Source organism: Lontra canadensis, unplaced genomic scaffold (genome assembly GCF_010015895.1).
Source record: "Lontra canadensis isolate GAN:19392208 unplaced genomic scaffold, GSC_riverotter_1.0 scaffold59, whole genome shotgun sequence".
Lineage (NCBI taxonomy): Eukaryota > Metazoa > Chordata > Mammalia > Carnivora > Mustelidae > Lontra > Lontra canadensis.
In genome coordinates, this window is record NW_022631053.1 from 3,120,670 (window position 1) to 3,141,772 (window position 21,103).

At 40.8% G+C, this 21,103-nt stretch overlaps 1 protein-coding gene across 6 annotated transcripts in view; it reads right to left on the minus strand.

The window, feature by feature from the left end:
* The window catches only part of SCN8A (sodium voltage-gated channel alpha subunit 8), a 171,503-nt gene that overhangs the window by 45,190 nt on the left and 105,210 nt on the right, over window positions 1-21,103 (minus strand). For all 6 annotated transcript variants that reach the window (XM_032876747.1, XM_032876751.1, XM_032876749.1 and 3 more), the window contains 2 exons: window positions 13,377-13,739; window positions 1,211-1,343 (listed from right to left, as the gene is read on the minus strand). In XM_032876747.1, coding sequence (XP_032732638.1) covers window positions 1,211-1,343; window positions 13,377-13,739 — 496 coding nt within the window. The remainder of the gene's footprint in view (window positions 1-1,210; window positions 1,344-13,376; window positions 13,740-21,103) is intronic.

Below are 21,103 nucleotides of genomic sequence, written 5' to 3' on the forward strand. Positions count from 1 at the left end.
TGTTCAGGCAGCTGAAACAGTTAACTCAAATTCTTCTTACTTGATACATTCTTAAGATTATTCTAGGTATAGTCTAATACGTTGCTCACAGGTGGTAATGTAAACGATCTAGGGGAGCTCCTTTCTGAGGATTCTCCCTTTATCACAGACGACCCTGCTGAATGAATGAACACACACTCTCTCTCTCCGAGTAGAAGAGGTATTGGGCTCAAATGACTTAAAAAATAACTTGTCCCAAGGACATCAGGATAGTTTTGAATCTCCTTAGCTCAGGAACTCTGGTTATTGCTGGGTTAGCCCGGGGATTCTGAACTCTGAAGAACAGCAATCTGAGGCCTTGAGAATATTCTGGGACAGCTAGGCTAAACCAGTGTGAATCAAAACAAGAAGATTCATGCAGAATCAAACAGCATCTCCTGAGAGAAAACCCAGTCACTGAATCTACCTCCAGAGACAGCAAGAGGAGCCTGCGGTACAGACCACAGGTGGACAGACAGCTGATACTCGCTGGGGGACTGTGGTGTCGTGGAAAACCCTGCTGCTGCACAGCATGCCAGGCTGTGTTGTGCAGGGGGCACCCAACACCAAGCACCAGCATCGACAGCAACACTGCTGTAGGTGCACTGTGATTGCACAGTGGCTGTTCTCCGGTGGCACAGAGCACCGAAATAAGAGGGGTTTCGGCTTACCTCTCACACATCAAACATATTTATGGATATGTGGGGGTGTTTGATAAGAGGCAGAACTAGGTGCCGTCTAAATGCACAGTACATTAGTCCTTCAGGGAAAACCAAGAGGGCCCCAGGTAGCTAACAAGGAAAAGAGGAAGGTATGTTGTAGGGCAGAGGGCATGGAGGGATGCCATCATTTCTTATCTTCACAGTTCCTCAGTCTACAGCCTTTATGCCTCCCCTCACCCCACTGGCTCCTCATGACCATTACAGTGCTCTTGAGATCTTCCAGCTCACTCCTGACCGTCATTTCCTTCATAATTCTTACTTATCTGTGTACAATGCTGGTAGAAGCTCTGAAGTCCTTATTTGATTCTCTGCATGCAGATTTGGGATGCTGGTTCCTACAGCCCGTAGACTCTATTCCTAAGGTTCAGAGTTAATTTTTGCAAAACTCAGGCCAATGGACAGGGATTATATTTATCACGCACGCTACTTTTGAGATCTTGGCTGCTTGGACTGACATCAATGGCACATACCTTCTACTAGTGTATTTGTAACGACACTCAATATACTGTTGATTCTGTCCTTCCGCCCATAGGAGGCCAGTTGGTCCATGGAAACTAAGAGAGATCCGGGGCCTTTCTTCTTAATTTCCACCTCAGTTGTAGCCTGGAAAAAAATAGTGAATCGGGTGAGTAAAGTCTTACAAACATTAAAGCTGGGCCTTACTGGACAGACAGTCCAGAGTGTGAGCAGAAACAGATGCTCTTTCTGATACCTTTTACTCTGCTCCTACAATCCTATCACCTCAAGAAGTAGAAGCAAACATGACTATGGATCATCCTAGCTCTAAAAATGACAAGACCAGGTGAAGTATGTACAAATCTACAATGAACCAAAGAATCTGGCTGGGACCCAAGCACCTCATCTGGTTAATTCGTAGCATGGAACAGAAAGACCAGATCTCCAGGGCCAATGCCATCCAAAGCAGAACCTAAATTCTCCCATCTCAGTCTCGTATCCATAGTATCTGGCTAGAATCGGACCACACGGTAAAATAAGTAGAATTCACCTCCATTCGACATTTCATTAAGCGCCAAGTCCCTGATCACACTGAGTACTGTAGACATTGTTTCCTGCATGGGTACGAGACACCATCGCTCTCTCAAACTATTGCTTCCAAATATCAGACCTGGGCCCAGGTGAATGTTAGCAAGCTGAAGTTCTACCCTAATTCTCCTCCAAGGCACTGTAAAGAAGTATGGTAAGGGTCTCACTATTTTAGATCTATGTTTATTTTGCCCTGATAAAACTTTACTTTATAAGTTAACCTGAGATATTCAAATTCCCACACAAAAAGGGCAGAAAACACCATCAGACTGTTACACAAAATATTTGTTACATGCTCTACTGTGGGCAGTACTGGCATGGGAGATTACAGCACAGTGTTTCTTACTGTCCCTTGCTTGTGCTCTTTGTGCCAACCTGAATATACTACATTAGATTAGCCTTCAGGCAGTGGCTTAAAAGCTAGCTTTCCAGTTACCACACCAATCACTATAACATGTCATCCATGTAATGCTGGTTGTCCCTTCCACTGTGAAGATAAGAGGGCAGAGACAGTCACCATCTCTCAGAGCACAGGGGAGATACATGTTTGTAGGAAGCTAGAGAAGTAGGTCTGATCAGTACCAGAATGACTCTAGCTGTTTTGAAAAGTCCCTAGACAGCTCCATCAGAAAGGCTTTCTGCCCTTAGGTATGACTAGATTTTAAGAACTGTACAGAAGAAAGTTTCTGGCAGATTATAATTTATCTTATTACAGTGTTTCATCAAACTGTTTCACTGATTTAGACATTTGGTTTACCTTAGGGTTTGGTTTTGTTTTGTCTGGCGGAGCTACAGAAGAAATGGAAAAGAAAAAGCACTGATTTCCTTGGGAATTCCTGGCTGTATTACTATACAAATACCTGAATATGTAACAGTGATGAGATGACCAGTTCCTCAGGTCAAATAAGATCTATTTCTTTGATAAGCCACTTTTTGGTGCAATTGTCAGCCTGGTATTCATAACACCTAATAAATCAGATTAGATGATTCCATTTTAACAATGAAAATCATCTAAAAATGAATGCAGAAAAGCTCCACAGAGTAGACACTCTTGTTTCTGGCATTTATTCCTTCTAGATTTTTACGGAGCTGCTCTTTGCAGTACATGATAGAAAATTTTCATAATGCTGACTCCCAGGTACTGTAAGATCTGACGGACTGGTTGATTCATCAAGAAAGGATGAAACTGCATTTAAAACTGCTTTGGTTCTAAGTATATCTTATCGTTTTCTGGACTTGCTGGATGTGACAAGATATGAATTCTTCAGACTTTAATAACATTAACCTTAAAGTTAATAAAAATGCTGTCTCAAGGACCTAGTCAAATCATTAGATTAATATTTAGTGCTATCTATTTGAGAGCTATAATAATTTTTACGTTGGATTTTAAAAACTCCACATAAAGAAAAGTTTATCCCCAAACTTAATATTAAGATTGAAGAATTATTACTTATATCTTTCTATGTAAATTAAAATAAACTGTAGCAGGGATATGTGGAGACAACTTCTATAATGTTAAAATTGTTCCAGAGTAAAGCATATTACAGAACATACCTTCAGTTTCAGAAAAGAAAGAAATGAAAGAAGACACCAAGAAAAAGAAATTTCAAAGACCGTACTTAAGGAACTTCAGAGGGTAAAAAGAAAGTCATTATGTCACCTTTTTACATAGGCAAGAGCATTTACCACAGATCCAAATAACTGATTCCACTGAAAAATCTTATGGTAATAATAAGATATTCAGAAAAATTCCCTTAAATTTGTAAATTAAACAACAGACTTCTAAAAATCCATGGATCAAAAATGAAATCACAACAGAAATTAGAAAATACTTTGTGGATAATGGAAACAATACTTTACAATTTATGGGATCCAGCTAAAACAGAGGTTTGAGAAAATTTTGCAGTGCTAAATGCTTATATTAGAATATAAAAAGATATAAAATCAATGCTCTGAGCTTTCACCCCGAGAAATTAGAGAAAGATCAACTTAAAGTGCAGGTAAGTAGATGAAAGGAAATAACAAAAATAAGAATGGAGATTAATGAATTAGTAAATGCACAAACCACAGACAATCAAAAAGGGCAAATGTTTTTTTAAAAACAGATTACTTAAATTGATACTTCCCTAGCAAGACTGATCAAGAAAAAAAGAGAGAAAACACAAATGATAATTTTCAGGAAAAGGAAGGAGAACATTATTACAAATCCTACAGGCATTATTAGGATAATAAGAATATACTGTAATTTTAAGTGGAACCACTGTAAGATGGAAATCTTCTGTACAATATTTATATCAAAGTATAAGATAAGTATGATAATAAATAAACCCCCAAATCTAAGTGGTTTAAACTAAAAAAAAAAAAAAAAAAGAATATATTGTAAACAACTTCATGTCATTTCACCTTGTATGAAATGGACAAACTTACCAAAACACAACTTATCAAAACTGATAGAAGAAATAGAAAATCTAAATAGCTCACATTAGAAACTGCAATTGAAAAAACCTTACAATAAAGAGAAATATAGGGCCACCTGGGTGGCTCAATGGGTTAAGCCTCTGCCTTCAGCTCAGGTCATGATCTCGGGGTCCCAGGATTGAGCCCTGCTTCAGGTTCTCTGCTCTGCAGGGAGCCTGCTTCCCCCTCTCTCTCTGCCTTCCTCTCTGCCTACTTGTGATTTCTCTCTTTGTCAAATAAATAAATAAAATCTTAAAAAAAAAGAGAGAGAAATATAGGTCCAGATGGCTCTACCACTGAATTCTATCAAGCATATACAGAAGAAATAATACCAACACCAATATTAACACCAATTCCTTCAGAAAATAGAGGATATGGGCTACTTCTCAACCCATTTATCAAGTTAACATGACCTGATACTAAACCTGCCAAAAACACCACAAGAAAAGACAATTAGTGACCCATATCCCTCATGAACAATGATGTGAAATCCTTAAGAAAACATAAGCAAATATTTACAAAGATAATACATCATGACCAACAGAGTTTATATCAGGCAAGATAGTTGCACATTAGGAAAAAAGTCAATGTCATTCATCACTTTAACAGAATAAAGGAAAAAAGTGATCTGATTATCTCACAGATGCAGAAAAAGAACATTTAATAAAACTAAACACCTCTAATAAAATTTTTTAGCAAGCCAGGAATAGAATGAAGCAGCTTCAATCTGATAAAGAATATCTATGAAAATCTATAGCTAACATTATTCTTCTTGATGAAACATTAAATCCTATTCCTTTAATAATGGAAACAAGGAAGAATGTCTGCTTTTATCATTTCTACACAATTTTGTATCTCAAGTCCTAGCTAGTACAATAAAGCAAGAAAAATAATAAAAGGCATAAAGGTGCAGTTGCTGTTATACACAGAAAGTATTATTGTACATGTAGAAAACCCTATGGAATCGGCAAAAAAAAAAAAAAGACATAATAGAACCAATATGTTAATTCATCAGGATGATGAGATACAAAAAAATCTGATTCACAAAAATCAACTGCATTCCTATATTCTGGCAACAAAAATAGTTGAAAATAAAAAATTTAAAAATTATACCTTTTAGAACAGTATCAAAAAACACAAATACCAAGGAATAAAACTAATGAAAGATGGGTAAGATATTCACTACAAACTATACAACTTGCTGAGAGAAACTTGAGAAGACTTCAATAAATGAGAACTATACCACATTTACAGATTGAAAGACTCAATATAATTAAGATGTCCATTATTCCCAAACTGACCCATAGATTCAGCACAATCACTAAAAGAATTCTAGGCTTTTCTGAAAAAACAAAACAAAACAAAACAAAACAAAACTGACAGAAAATGCTTCTAAAATACATAAGGACACACGAAGGATCTAGAATAGGAACATAATCTTTTCAAAAACATCTGATAGCAAATTAATCTCTTAAGAGATTATTTGATAATCTTTAAAATATTTTTTGTTTGGAGGACTGATGCTATCTCATTTCAAGACTATAAAGTTACAGTAATTAAACAAGTGTAGTATTGGTATAAGCACAAAGAGACCAAAGGAACAGTAGAGAATCCAGAAACAGACCCACACATGAACATCAACTGACTTTTGACCAAGGTGCCAAGTCAATTTAATGGAGAGAGGAAAGTCTTTTTAACAAATGGTACTGAAAAACTAGATATTCATCCAAGTCAACTCCTATCTAATTTCATACACACAAATTGAGTTGAATCAGAGATCTGAATATAAAACCCAGAACTGTAAAATTTACAGAAGGAAAATAACTTCACAATTTTGGGTACTGGCAAAGATTACTTGGACAGGATGCAAAAAACAACAAAAAAGGAAAAAACTGATACACTGGATTTCATAAAAATTAAAAATTTATGTTTCTGATAAGGGACTTATAACATATAAAAAAATAAATCAATAATGGGCGAAAGATTTAAATAAGCGATTAATAAAAGATCTGTGAAAAGCCAATAAGCACACAAAAAGATGCTTATCATCATTAATCAGCAGGGAAATGCAAATTCAAAGCACAGTAAGATACAGTTTATGCCCACTAAGATGCTAAAATCAGACTAACATCACCAAATGTTGCCTAGGATGTGGAACAACTGGAATTCTAATACACTGTTGCTTGGAGTATTAAAAAAAAGTAGTATAAGTACTTTGGAGAGCTGTGTGGCAGTTTCTTATAAAGTTGAACATACCTTTACCGTATGACCCAGGAATTTCATTCTGAGATAACTACCCAATATTGGAAAGAACCTGAATGTCCATCAGTAGGAAAGTGGACTAACACATGAGAGTGTATTTGTGCAATGAAGTACATTTATCAATACTCATCAATAACAAGGAATGAATTATTGAAAGAACATGAATGTATCTCAAACACATCTTGTTGAGTGAAAGAAGCCAAATAAGAAATACATACTGTATGAGTGCTTGAAAATGAAAGAAAACAAATCTATGGTGTTACATGTCAGAAGAGGTTGCTCAGAGAGGTGAGGGTATTGAGTAGGAAAGGGTATTTTCTGGGAGTCTTGTGGTACAAAGGGGTGTCGGAGACAATTCTCGGCAGGTGGGACAGCTCGTGCTCCACCATCCTTGTACCCACATCTTTGGTAACTCTTCGGTGAGGGTTACCTAAGGTTCTACTGCAATACTGATTATGCAGAATTCCTTTGAAACAGAATATGGAACACAGAGTGTGTATATAATACGTAAAAAATGTTTTCTGTGGTGTGGAAGTAAATGAAGATCCGTCAAATGGGAAAAGCAATTTATTCTGAGCTGGATGTAGGGAGTTAGACACCATCAGGTGTACTTTGCCAGAGACTCAAAGGCAGAGTGGGAAAGCTTTAGAGTGAAAAAAGGGGAGCCTTCGGGTGTGCCTTGATTTCAAGCTGGCTGACATGTGGAAGCTGTAGGTGCGCATCCTAGGTGATTGATTAGGGGTGCCTATTTGGCTTTCTCTGGTGGTCCTAAGTTGAAAGCAGAAACAAAACTTTAAAAGTCTCTTAGCAATCAAGTCCTGACCATTTGGGGCTGACTGTTAAAGAAGTTACTGTTTAACTTCCTGGACTGTCGCTAGAGACAGCAATCTGGCTTCCTCCAAGTGTGACTGATAGCTGGCTGGCTGCCTGGCTTGTTTATCATTGATAAGGGGGTTGGTTTCTTGGGGAGGTTGTGGGGAAAAGTCCTGTTTTTATATATGGTCTGCTCATTGTCAGTATTCATCAGATCTGAGTGATTCATGGAGAGACAGGGAGCAAACATACATTCCTCACTGTTAACTGCCTAGGATGATATAAACTAAAATTGCCTATGAAGAACATTACTTAGAAGTGCTAAGCACTAACTGGGGACTAAGATAGCAGTATCCAGAGAAAAATAAATCTGTCCTAAAAAAGTATAGTCTGTTAAAACCAGGGTATACAGGAATCCAAGACGGATGTAGTTCCTGAAATCCTTCTTCCGTAGGTGAAGTTGTGGAAGCTGGCTCTGAAAGCCCAGGCTATTGTTTCTTTCTTTTCGATTTTTACAACACTGAGATGAAATGCACATAACATTTAAAATTCCCATTTCAAAGCGTGCAATTCAGTGGCTTGTAGTATATTTACAATGTATTCCAGGATATTTTCATCATACCAAAGAAAAACACAGTACCGGTTAGCAGTCCATCCTTATTCCCACCTCTACCCAGACCCTTGCAACCAACAATCTGTTTTCTGTCTTTACAGATTTCCCACTTTATGTGTTTCATAGAAATGGAATCAGATATTATGTGGCCTTTCGTGCCTGGCTTCTTTCGCTGGGCATCATGCTTTCAAGGTTTATTCATGCTGTAGCACATATCAATACCTCATTCCCTTTTATGGCTGAATAATATTACATAAGAGGGATGTGTCACATTTTATTTATCCATCCCTCAGTTGATGGGCATTTGGGTTGTTTCCACTTCTTGGCTCTCATGAATAATGATCGTATGAATATTCATGTACAAGTTTTTATGTGAACACCTGTTTTCAGTTCTACCTAGGAGTAGAATTGCTGGATCATATGGTAACCCTGTGTTTAATTTTTTGAGCAACTGCTACTGTTCTCCAAAGTGGCTGCCCCTTTTTGCACTCACCTTCCGGGTGGTTGGTTGTTGCTTTTTTACCATGGATTCTAGCTAACTGGAGGGAAGGAATGCTGGAGTAGACTCTCCCATGTCCAGGAGCTGCAGAGGCGGCCTTCCAGAATCCGCTTGGGAGGTGTGTCTCTGCTCTTGGCTCAGCTACTTACCCTTGGGAGGGACGCTGAGACCCAAGGGCCAGAGGAAAGCTCACATCCTCTTTCCCTTCCCTCTTCAGGTCATTTTTTAATTCCTGTAAGTGGAGGTGTTTATTTCTTTTGTTTGTTTTGTTTTACTTTGTTGGGGAGGAAAGAGAAGAATTAACAATGTTTTAAAGGCAGGAGTTTCTGCCTTTTTAGAATTCCGTCCCTAAGGAGATTTCATGTAAAACTGTCAGTAACAGAGGAAGCCACGGAGAACCTTAATTACACTCTTTGAAAGTTAAACTCAGGGCAAAATTGTTCCATTTCTCTCAACCCAAATGCAAAGTTTATTAGGACATTTAGCTCCTGACGTCCAGCCTCCTGAATTGTAGCTGTCCTTCTCAGAGAGGTGTCCTACGACACCTGCAGATGGCAGATTTTGCCCACATTTATACAGATCTGCCAACGGAACCGCAACTAAATTGCTTTCCAATGGAGATGCATGAATGGAAACTTATCAGGCAGGCACCTTTCTTGGAACTAAAATTTAGAGCAGTTTAGAAGTAGCTTTAGAACCTAGCCATTTATTTCCCGTTTAAGCCTTCCTCAAATTTTTGTAGTAATCTGCTTTAAAATAATTGCCCAATAATTGCTTCTTCTCAAAGGTTCTTTAGGATTTTAGAGGAATGCAACCCTCGCCAAGTCAAGCAATTCAGGAGAAATCCTAATGTCTACTTCTCAGGGCTAAGAAGGCCAAAAAAGTATAGGGAAATAAACGGAAACTGGCCTTCTGAACACCAAGAGTGGGCCAAATAACATGCTTCACAGTTTATAAATGTTATTACATTTCATCTTTGCAACAGCCCTATATAGCACAGGTCCTTTTGTTTCTTTTTTGCAGATAAGGAAATGGGCATAGAGTGGTGATGTTAATTTCCCAGGATCACATCAGTAAATAAACCTGGGCTTCAGAGTTGGTGTGGGGCACTGAATACTGGCCAGGGCTCTGGAGTCAGACCGCCTGTGTTCAAGCCCTGAGCCTGCCACATACTGTGTGATGTTGGACAAGTCATTTTATTTCTCTAAGCCTTGGTTTCCTCCTCAGTGAAATGCACACAAGAGTATGATTTATTGGCTGTGAGCATTAGATGAGATAGTGCATGTGTATTTGCAAGCTAGCACAAAATGATTTCTGAGTTACTTGGGATTTCTGGATTTGTCAGCAGCACCTGCTTTCTCTATGAGTGATGAGATTCTCACCTACTTTTCCAGCTTAGGGATGAAGACATGGGAATGTCCCCTCACCCTCTGCTTCAACAAAAAGCAAAAGTGAAAATTCCCAAACTACTGAAAAATAATCACCAATCATAACTGAATAAGTAATGAGCAGGTGAAATCATTTCTGATGAAACTCTAATGAGTGATGCCCAGATATCTTTTTTCCACAGAGAATATTATATATATATTTTCTTTCTTTCCTTTTTTAAAAGATTCATTTATTTGAGAGAGAGAGAGCATGTGTGCACAAGCAGAGAGAGGGGCAGAGGGAGTGGGAGAGAAGCAGATTCCCTGCTGAGCGTGGAGACCAATGTGGGTCTTGATCTCAGGACCCTTAGATCATGACCTGAACCGAAATCAAGAGTCAGATGCTTAATCAACTGAGCCACTCAGGCGCCCTGAGAATATTACATTCCTTAATTTGAGTGTGAGGAAAAAATACGGATGTGGCATAGCCTAAGCATCAGTCTTGAGTGATACCAGCTTGAGGGCCTCAGCAGCTCCTACGCAACCCCACAAAGCATGAGCATACCATGGAAGCACTCTAGTGGTTCAGGTGAAGGCAAGTTAATCCACTGGGGACTCATCCCAAATGTCTGAACAGTGAGAACCGCTCCATCCTGGCTGATAGTGGTATTCGCCGCTCCTCTGGCCTGGGCTGCATATAACAGGAATCTATTGCCTCTCTCTAAGATAAATGATACATGTTTTTCCCCACTTCCCAAAGAAGCTAATATTCAAGCAGCCAGGAAGTTCTCTTTGACAGTGGGAAGACCTTGGTTCAAGCTCCATTTCCACAAGTCACTAAGGCTCTGAACCTCACCTGTTAATAGGATAAAACCACCTACCGAACACAACGGTTATAAGAAATTAAATGCATATAAAGTGCTGAGCGTAACTATAGCAAGAACCCAATATATGGTGGCTATAATTATTATGTCCATTGTAGAAAAGTGAAAACAGAAAAGTGTGAGGAAGAAAAAAAGTCACCTATAATGTCCCCTCCCAAAGGAAACTACTGTTAACTTCGAGTCAGTCATCCTTTCTCTGTAGGCAGTCTTTCCATAGATCTGATATCATACCAAACCCTATACACAAGCTCTATGCAGTCTTCTTTGTTTTGTTTTGTCTTTTTGGCCTATTACTATAACTTACGTAGACTGCCACACCATTAGTAGCTAGGAAGTGCTTCTTTATGGCTTCTAATGAAATAGCTTTTCCTAGTTATGAAGGCTTTGGGAATGAAACAGTCCTGCCTACCTCATATCCTGCCACTCTGGGATCTGCCCTCCTGGCCTTGGGAATCCTCAAATCTGTCACCATCATCGCTTGGGACCACTGGAATGAATCCCCTAAGTCCTAATAGGGTGTCGTGTGTGCAGGCCCCCCAAAACACAAAGACAGCACTCTGCAGGCTACGATGTGAGGCGGTGCAGACAGCCATCTGCTCAACTGCCTCTCAAATTTTCCCCCCACACAGTATAACAGAAGCTGCAAAAAACCCCCAAAACAAAACCAATGAGCAAACGTGCTCATCTGCCTTCAGCTGAAGTTCAATCGCTTCCTTTCTGGATACCTTTTCTAATACCTTCTTTTCAAAGAAAAAGCAAGATGTGTTATTTGGCCAAAGTGTTTAAAAAACTGGCCAGAATATCAAATTTTAATTTGGTTCTTAATATTTGAGTTGCCCAAACTGTACTGTCCCTCATTCTCTACTGATATAATTTCTTGCTTTTTCAGAGACTATAACTGTCTAATTATGGAGCCTAAAAATTTACCTCTAGATATAGAATTAGGGACAATCCAAAATTATATTTAAAGGAAAGATAATCATCTGTAACATCTATTTTGGCCAACTATCTGGTTTTGGGGGGATTCTGGAACCACTATTTGTTATTATTATTGTTCCTATTATAGTTGATATTAAAGAAACAGTTTTCCAGAAGAAAAATGGCCACATGACTAAACAAAGAAGGCATTAAAATTCACTGAAAAAGAGAAGACTGATTTTTCCCTAAGACTCTGGCTCTATCAACAATGAGCTGTAGGACCTCAAAGAGCCCAAATTCTCTGAGCCCTACTTCCCCATCTAGAAACAGGAATAATGCCCTCCACTTGGTCAGCCTTACAGAAAATTTTTATTCAGAGCAAATTAAATAACGAACGTAAAAGTAATTTGTAGCTTGTAAAGCGCTAAACAAACACGTGTGTGCGTGTGTGGGGGGGTATTGTGCTATTAAATAAAAAGGCAGGAGAGAAAAGACAATGTCAACACATCCTAAGTGCCTTTGAGTTTTTATCTGTACAGTCAACAACTGTCCTGAAATATTACAAATAGATCACTGGGAGTAATTCCAGCCTCGACTGTCCAGTTCTCCTCCACGCATGCATCATGCTAATCAGAGCATGGGCTGTCTCCGTGCTGTGTTAGAGGAAACTGAAATGTTAGAACAAAACGGACTGGCATGCTGTCTCAAGGAGCTTATGCCAGCTAAGGAAGGACTGAGGGAAGTTAGGGAGTTAGAGGCACGGAGGATTAGGATCGCTGAGGTTATAAGAATTTGAAACTAGAAAAAAAAAGGTATAAACAGCTTAGAATTTAAAGAAATGTGAAGAGATGGCTTTTCCCAAAGAGGGGAGCCATTAGCCAACCCCCTAGACAAGTGATTTTATGAAGCTATTATATGCAGCTCCTCCAGAGCCTGACATTTGATTACATTTAAAATTCATCTTTCGCTTCCCTTTTCCTTCCTCCCCCATACACCATGTGTTCTTGCCCCAACCTCCCACTTTTCCCTCCTTTATTTCCATTTCAATCCCTTTTGAACGTCTAGCTCCAGTTCTGCACTGGCTTCCCTAACCTCTCCTTGCCTGGCTTTCCCTGGTGCACACCTCCTGCTCGCCACACCAGGCATCCACCTTCCTCTTTGGAAAAATCACACCTCCTTCTTACAGAGGAGTCTTGGAAAATTATTCTGAGCTATATTGTTGTTGTTGTTTTTTAACAGAAAGATCAGAGCTTTAAATTCCAGGCTGTTTCCCTATGGGGACAGGAGGTGGGAGGGAGAGAAGCAATGGTAGTTCCAAACCGGCTCAGACTTGGTCATTGGTGGTGGCAATTCTCATTCCATCAGGGCAGGATCCGCTGGCCAGAGGCATTCAGTGACAGCAGGTGGGGAGAGGGAAACAGTAGGCTACTAAAGACTTGCAAAGATGGAGAGAAAGAAAAGGAGGTAAAAGAAAGCAAGGAGCTGATGGGGTAGGGCAATAGAAACAGAGGGAGAAGGAGGCGGGGGTGGACAGAGCAGGGATTAAAGTGAATGGGAAAAGGAGGGGCGGAAGAGAGAAACAGAAACAGAGCAGGAAGGAGAGGACAGAAGCAGGCGGTGCTGGTGGGGACAGAGACTTGAGAGCGGGGGAGGGAGCGTGGGAGCCAGAGGCCAGCGGGAGAGAAGAGAGGAGGGCGCGGGAGAGACTGCCATGCCTAGCCTCGGTCTATGCGTTTACTTCCTTACACTGTCGTCGGTAGCTGCCTTATCTATTTTCACCTCTGGCAGGAGCCGCCCGCCGATGTGCGAGCCGGGGCCACCGATGAGGGACACCACGCCGTTGCAGTCGACCGTGCTGTTGCGCTTGACGCTACGCCGCAGGCTGGGGAAGATGCGCGACGAGCGGCTGCCCTGGCTGTAGCCGCTGTAACCGCTGTAGCTGCTGCGGCGCTCGCGGGCCCGGATCGGGATGAAGAGCGAGTCCCGGCGGCCCTCGCTCTCCTCCACCGTGCTGTGCTCGTCGTCCGCGAACTCGTTCTCCGAGCCCGGGTCGCGGAAGCGCCCGGGCCCCCTGAAGCTGAAGATGCTGCTTTTGCTGTTGTGCCGGGAGAGGAACGGGGAGCCCGGGATGCTGAGCAGGGACTGCAGGGGCAGGGAGACAGAAAAAGACACAGAGACAGGTGTGAGACGGGAAGCGCACCCCGCACTGGCTGAGCTGAGGCTGCTGACCTCCCCAACCTGGCCCTAGCCTTGCATTCCTGCTATCAGAACACAAGTGTTCCCAGAAAGCACTTCTGGATGTTGCGTTCCTAGTACGACTCAACACCGTATGCGCTCGCTTCTTGCCCCATCGCCTTGCGATGCGTAGGTCTTTGACCAGCTAACCATACAAAATTTCTACTCACTGTTCACCCGTGCATTGCAACGATGCTTTTATCTCGAGCTCCATGTAGAGTCTAATGCACCAGGAAACACATGCTGTGTCTAGTTCCCATTACCATGAACTCGTTTACTCAAGAGAGCCTCCATGCCACACTTGGCAAAAAGGAGAGAATGTTAAAGTGCTCGATTGCTCGCTATTCTCTCAATGAGTACATGCCCTGACCGGAAGTCCTAGGCCAACGGTGGCCTTGGAGTATTTTTTTGTTCAGTTAACTATTATGTATGTTCCCTCTGACTCCATTTTAAAGTCAACATTTTTTTCATCAAAAGTTAATTAAAAAAAAAAAAAACTTAGAGAGAGTGCAGAGCAAGAGAGAAAGAGAGAGAGAGAAAGAGTATGATGGAAGGGGGGTTGAAGGAGAGGGTAAAGCAGACTCCCCAGTGAGCAGGAAGCACAATGTGGGCTCCATCCCAGGACCTGGGATAATGACCTAAACCAAAGCCAATGACCTGGGATAATGCTTAATGGACAAAGCCACCCAGGTGCCCCCATCAAAGGTTTCATTATTTTTAAATTATAAAATTCCCAGCACTATTTATTTATGTACATTTCACAAGCAGTGTGGAGCCCAACTCAGGACTTGAACTCACAACCCTGAGATCAAGACCTGAGCTGAGATCAAGAGTCAGTACTTAACCAACTGAGTCACCCAGGTTCTCCCTGCACATTTTATTTTTAAATTATTATTATTTTTAAGATTTTATCTATTTATTTTAGAGAGAGAGAGAGAGAGAGAGGGTGAGAGAGCACAAGCAGGGTGAGAAGAGAACACGGAGCCTGATGTGGGGCTTGATCTCAATCGCGGGACTCCAGGATCATGACTTGAATGGAAGGTAGATGCTCAACTGATGGAGACACCCAGGTGCCCCTGCACTGACATTTTAAAATAAAACTTTTATTTATCACTCACAAATTTCTCATTTCTTTTTCTCTTTCAACCCATACTTCCAATTCCACATTCCCTAGAGAATTGTATGCTAACGTATATTTTTTATGCTTTACTATATTTTATTGATCACCTTTGATCAACAATTTTCTTCAACAAAAAGTTATAAATAAACTGTACTTAAAATTAAAAAAAATTTTCTGTGACCATGAGTCTCTTAGAATTTTTAAAAAATTCTCTCAGATTTTATTATAATTCTTATTAATAAAATTGATCAAGATATATACAGATATTATACATTTTATAAGTAATTACTAAGCTTAAAAGAAAATTTTATTAAAATGTGTCTCTTAATGAGTTCTTTTCCAATTGGTGTTTTTGTAGACAGTATTATTATTAGATTCAAATATGGCTCAATATCAGCTCTCCCTTCCCTATCTAATATAGATTTTAAGTGCTGAGAAACTCTATTCACATAAATAGTATCTTGGAACAGAAGAATTTGGTTATAGTAATGTCACTCAATTCTTCCATCTCCTTTCAAATGATTACCAGAATCACATAATAAGCTATCAGCAAAATTTATCCTAATGATCTACTGGCTGACAATCATATCGGGTAGTCTTTCAACTTTATTGAAAGCAGAGAACCGCAAACCACCCAATCTGCCAAATGATTTGTTACCTCTTTGTTAGAAGTATTCCATTTCTTGATTTCTGAGGATGCCAAAAAGGCTTCATTTTTATTTACTAATAAAAATATGGGTTACTCTTAAAGAGGTTATTCTTTTACTTAGAGGAACCTTATTTAACCCAAAAGAAATGGTTGGAATAACCAAAATATCATTAATTTTAATACATCACTGCCACTGTTAATTTTTTTCCAACATTAATTTTTTAATAAAATAATTTTATCTTACTACATGCTTTAAAGATATTTTCACCAAAACCTTAAAGCTAAAGATTCAGCTCATTTTATTTACAAAAATGTCTACCATATGATATAGGTTAGCAAAGCCAGTTCTCATTGTCAAAGCAATTGGCCAAATCAGACTTCTCTTAATTGAGAAATTATGAACTTATTTTTCTTTTTTAATAAATATACTAATATGTATCCAAGTGTCATCTACTCCACTCCTGAATTTAAAATCCCCAAAGGCCCTGAATATAAGATAGGTAAATTCAGAAAGCCTTACAATGGATTTAAATTTGCTGGGTTTAAGAAAACTTAAAGACACTAATGTTTTCTTTTTTTTTTTTTTAAGATTTTATTTATTTATTTGACAGAGAGAGAGAGATCACAAGTAGGCAGAGAGGCAGGCAGAGGGAGGGGGGAAGTAGGCTCACCACTGTGCAAAGAGCCCAATTTGGGGCTAGATCCCAGCACCCTGAGATCATGACCTGAGCTAAAGGCAGAGGCTTAACCCACTGAGCAACCCAGGTGCCCCGACACTAATGTTTCCAATTGTCCCTTGACTGGCATCTCCTAATTTTTTTTTTAAAGATTTTATTTATTTATTTGAGAGAGAGACAGTGAGAGAGAGCATGAGCGAGGAGAAGGTCAGAGGGAGAAGCAGACTCCCCGTGGAGCTGGGAGCCCGATGCGGGACTCGATTCCGGGACTCCGGGATCATGACCTGAGCCGAAGGCAGTAGTCCAACCAACTGAGCCACCCAGGCGTCCCCATCCCCTAAATTTTTATACCTCAGGGCAATGTGCTATGCCAAAGGCAAAACCTTGCTATTGTACCTTTTTTGTTCTAATGAGAAATGGTAAGGTGATAGACACAGAGACAGCTACCTTTGGAGGAGTTTATTACTTACAGCTCTCAAAAGAAGGGGGCATGCCATCCCATGCCAGGCAGGACCTCATGGGGAGGTACTAGGGTCAGTTAGGAGGCAAAAGGAGCAGGGAAAAAGCATGGTTCAGAGCCTGCTTGATGGTTTCCTCAGAAGGAATGGCTGAGGCAGAGTAGGCATATCTGACAAGTTTAGGATCAGGTGGTTTGAGTAATTTCAGCAGGCTCTGGTCTATAGGAGTGGTCCTAGCTGTCCAATACCTGGCCCTCAGAGTGACTGAGGGCAGAGGAAACACTGGTTTTCTGTGTCTTGATGTGTGAGCGTTAGATAAAAAGTTGGGGCTGAGGGTTTGGATTGGTTGATTTGTAGATGAAAGGCCCACTTTCAGACAAGTTGTTCACTGTCTAGGAATTAAGTTTGCACTGGGAGGAAAGTCTCTCCCCAGTTACCAAGGCTCCTAAAATGTCAAAGCATCATAATACACAGAAAATTAAAACAATGATTAAGACAATAAGATCCCTTGGGGCACCTGGGTGGCTCAGGACATGATCTCCAGGTCCTGTGACTGAGGCCCATGTCAGGCTCCCAGCTCAGCGAGGAGTCTGCTTCTCCCTCTCCCTCTGCCTCATTCATGCTTTCTGTCTCTCTCTCTTTCAAATGAATAAATAAAATCTAAAAAAAAAAAAAAAATACAGTAAGATCCCAAGATTGGATGGCAGGGTAGGGGGATAGGAAATATCTTTGAGCTTCTACCCATGTGTTCAGTTCAGTGTAAGGTTCTGAGGTTCTGTGTTAGATGTTAGTAACAGTGCCTTGGGCACATGTATCTCCCTTGCAGGGCTCACTAGGGAGAAATATGGTCAGGACAAGACTGAACAAGACTCAGTAACTCTTGGGTGCCTTTGCTAAATCCCATGAGCGTACTTAATATCATCAATCATTGTCCTAAAAATGTCCTTCAGGATCCTCCCAGCTTTGACCGTAACTAACTTCTTCCATTTTATCTTTCACTCTTTCCCTGCAGAGACCCAACCACAGAGCAACACTGTGGGTCTCTATGCTCTACACTTCCCGCTGCAGAACTCCTCGCCACTGTCCATGGTCCAGCGCTTCAGCTTCTTCCTCTGTAAACCTCCCCCACCCTTCCACAGCCCCAGCCTCTGTTTCAGAGTCCTTGCACTCTACTTTTAACTACAGTTCTTTATATACCTGCTTTGAGCTCTCCTTTTTAACCAACTACAGGCTCTTTAAGGACACACTGCCTGATTCATCTTTTTATCTCCTGGAGGGCTTTGTAGATCGTAGGTGCAGTGTTCAATTTCATGAATGTGTATTTAGATTATATGCTGTAAACTGGCCACCTACACCTGGGCATTACCCCACACCTGCACTGGGTCACTGCCTCACTTTTCATAGAAGTTCACTTTCCTGGATTTTGCATTAAGCCAATGCTGGCTGCTGACACTACACAGTACATTAGGTCTCCACGTTAGGAAAGAGGTTTCATTTATTTGACAAATGATCATTAAATACCTAGTGTATACTAAATGATGTAGATACAGTCATAAAGAAGACATACAGCACGGTCCCCGCCTTCTTGCACCTTGCAGCCTAGTCAGAAATATATATACTATATGAGATCTATTCCTAACTGATAGGAAAGTGATAAGTAAGATAATGATCAATTCAGTGACCTACAAATGCACAGAAATCAGGATCCTGAGACAATAATGCTAAAAGAAAATAATCTATTATTCTTTAATCCCCTGTTCCATTCTTGGCGAAAGGGTTGCCTGTGGTAAGTGTGGGAGGGGAAAAGAGAATTCGTTGTACCTCTCCTTGGACCCAGAATTCAATCCTGCTCTAGTCTATTCTCCAAGGAAATACGTCCTGAGGTTAGCCACCCCAGCCTCTCCTCGGTCTCACCGTCCCTGGGCTGGAGGGTTTCAGTGATGACTCAGGACCCTGAGCTCTACTAGCTCCTGGGATCCAGGCTATAGATGCATGGGTCTTAGCCATTCACCCATCAGGAGCTTCTGGTCCTTTTCAAGCAGGCACATCACAGCTCACTAAATATACTACCCAAGGTCCAGGCATTTGCTTGGGAGAATAGCTCAAGGGTATTCTTGATTTGAGGAGGTGGCCCTCCTATTTTCCCACAGAAAAACTAACTGAGGATTTTAGGGCATCCATGTCAGTCGTCTGTTGGGACAAGGCTTAACAGTGACTGGGAAGATTAGGATGGGATAAATTAGTGATTTAAATGTTCTCTGTCATGTCATATTTCACTTTTTCTTCACTTCACTTTTTCTTCCCCAAACAGCAGTTATTCTTAAAGTGCGGCCTAGGGACTCCTGGGGGTCCTGTGATCCTTTTAAGGGGGCTCAAGAGGTCAAAACTATTTCACAATAATACTAAAATGATATCTGCCTTTCTCACTTTCATTTTCTCATAAGTATAGAGTGGACTCTGAGAGCCTGACAGTTTCACAGTATTTAGACTTTTCTGATGAGCTGGTCATGATAATAATTTATGCGATTTTTTAAATACTGTGTGTCAGTACTTGGAAGATCTGTGTAACTTAGTGAACCAGTATTTCCCAGATGATCCCATCTATTTTCCAAATGCAGGATACTACAAATCATTCATGAGTTAAAGATCTATGGTGCTAACACAGCAAAGGATTTTTATTTATTTATTTTTAAAAGATTTATTTGTTTTAAAGAGAGTGAGCAAGCAAGAAAATATGAGGGGGAGGCATAGAGAGAGAGTCTTAAGTAGACTTCGTGCTGAACTGGACACAAGGCTTGAGCCCATAACCCTGAGATCACAACCTGAGGTGAAACCAAACTTTGGGCAATCAATCGACCACACCACCCAGATGCCCCAAGGTCCTCAATTTTTAAGGATAGCAAGGGGTCCTAAGATCAAAAAACTTGAGAAATGCTGCAGTGGAAAAATTAAAATACTATGAAAAACTGATAATACTTACTTTTCATGAACTGTCCTAAGCCCTAAAACCATAGCAGTAATTTTATAGAGAACTGAATAGGAGATGGGGTAGGCAGATGACTTAAGGGGCTCTCTGAAGATATGGACATAAAGGAAATGGACATACACTTGAACAGGCCATGGGAAATGGAAGCCACGTTTGCTGGTGAGCCAACAAGAGATAGTCATGTATGTGTGGAGGTGATTGGGGAGGGGTGTACATGTGGAGGTGACTGGGGAGGGGTGTACGTGTGGAGGTGAGTGGGGAGGGGTGTATGTGTGAGGGTGAGTGGGGAGGGGTGGCTACAAACCGTAGTGTTCAGGAGTACAAGCTCTGTAGTCTAAAGGACCTGGTTCAAATCCGGACTCTAACATCTACTAGCCACACGACCTTAGATGAGTTAGTTAATCTCTCTGGGCCTCAGTTTCCTCATTCTTCCAGATAAAACCAGAGAAATGGCAGAAGAGTCCTGGGACAAAGAATATGACTTCCATGTGGGGTTTCTCAGCAAGTCTTGGCAGACAGCCATGGCCTCTAGGAATCTACAGTTTTTTTCAGATGGAGAAATGAGAGGAAGTGAACATTTTCATGCAAAGCAGGACATTTCAGAGGCCCAGTTTTATTTTTTGAGCTAGGGAGCAATCAGTGCAACTCTGTGCTAAAGCCTATAGATTAATCAGAGACCATTCAATAACCGCACTAAGGTATTCATTAACTAGCTCAGTGATGGCTCTCAAGACAAGGGTTGGCTGACAACAAAGCTGAATCACACTTTTCCCCAAAAGAGGCTGAATTATGAGAAAGGTGAGGTGAAGGTGAGACAGAGAGCTGGTTCCAGGCCACAAAGAAGTCCCAGAAGGGGTGAAATCAGATTTATAAAACTCCCCCCTTCATTTGTCCAACAAATATCTGAACGCTAGCCATATGCAGGCCCCGCCTTGAGCATTTTGTCTAAGAGATAAAGAATGCGAGTCCAAGCAGAGTAAAGAGCAACACATAAGGTATGTATAAAACATAATGGAAAGATGAAATGGTAATGTCCAACCAAGTGTGGAATGGGGGAGATCGGGAAGGTTTTCTGAGAGAAGGATATGAAAAGTAAATATGGTGGTATGGTGTGGACATTGAGAGAGAGAGAAAAGTAGGACATCTTAGAGAGGGGCTTTCTGGAGCAAAACCAAGGGTAGGAAACAAACCTCGTATACGAGAAGCATCTAGCAGTTCATTCTGGTGTAAGTGCAGGGTGCCTGACAGCGCACAGTGACTGGGGACTGAGGAGGCCAGGAGAGGCTGGTCCTTCATCAGTAGACAGAGTGAATCTGATCAGGTAATTCCCTCTTCCATTCTTCGTGATAACTATTCCACACTGTCAATATTTTCTTTAAAC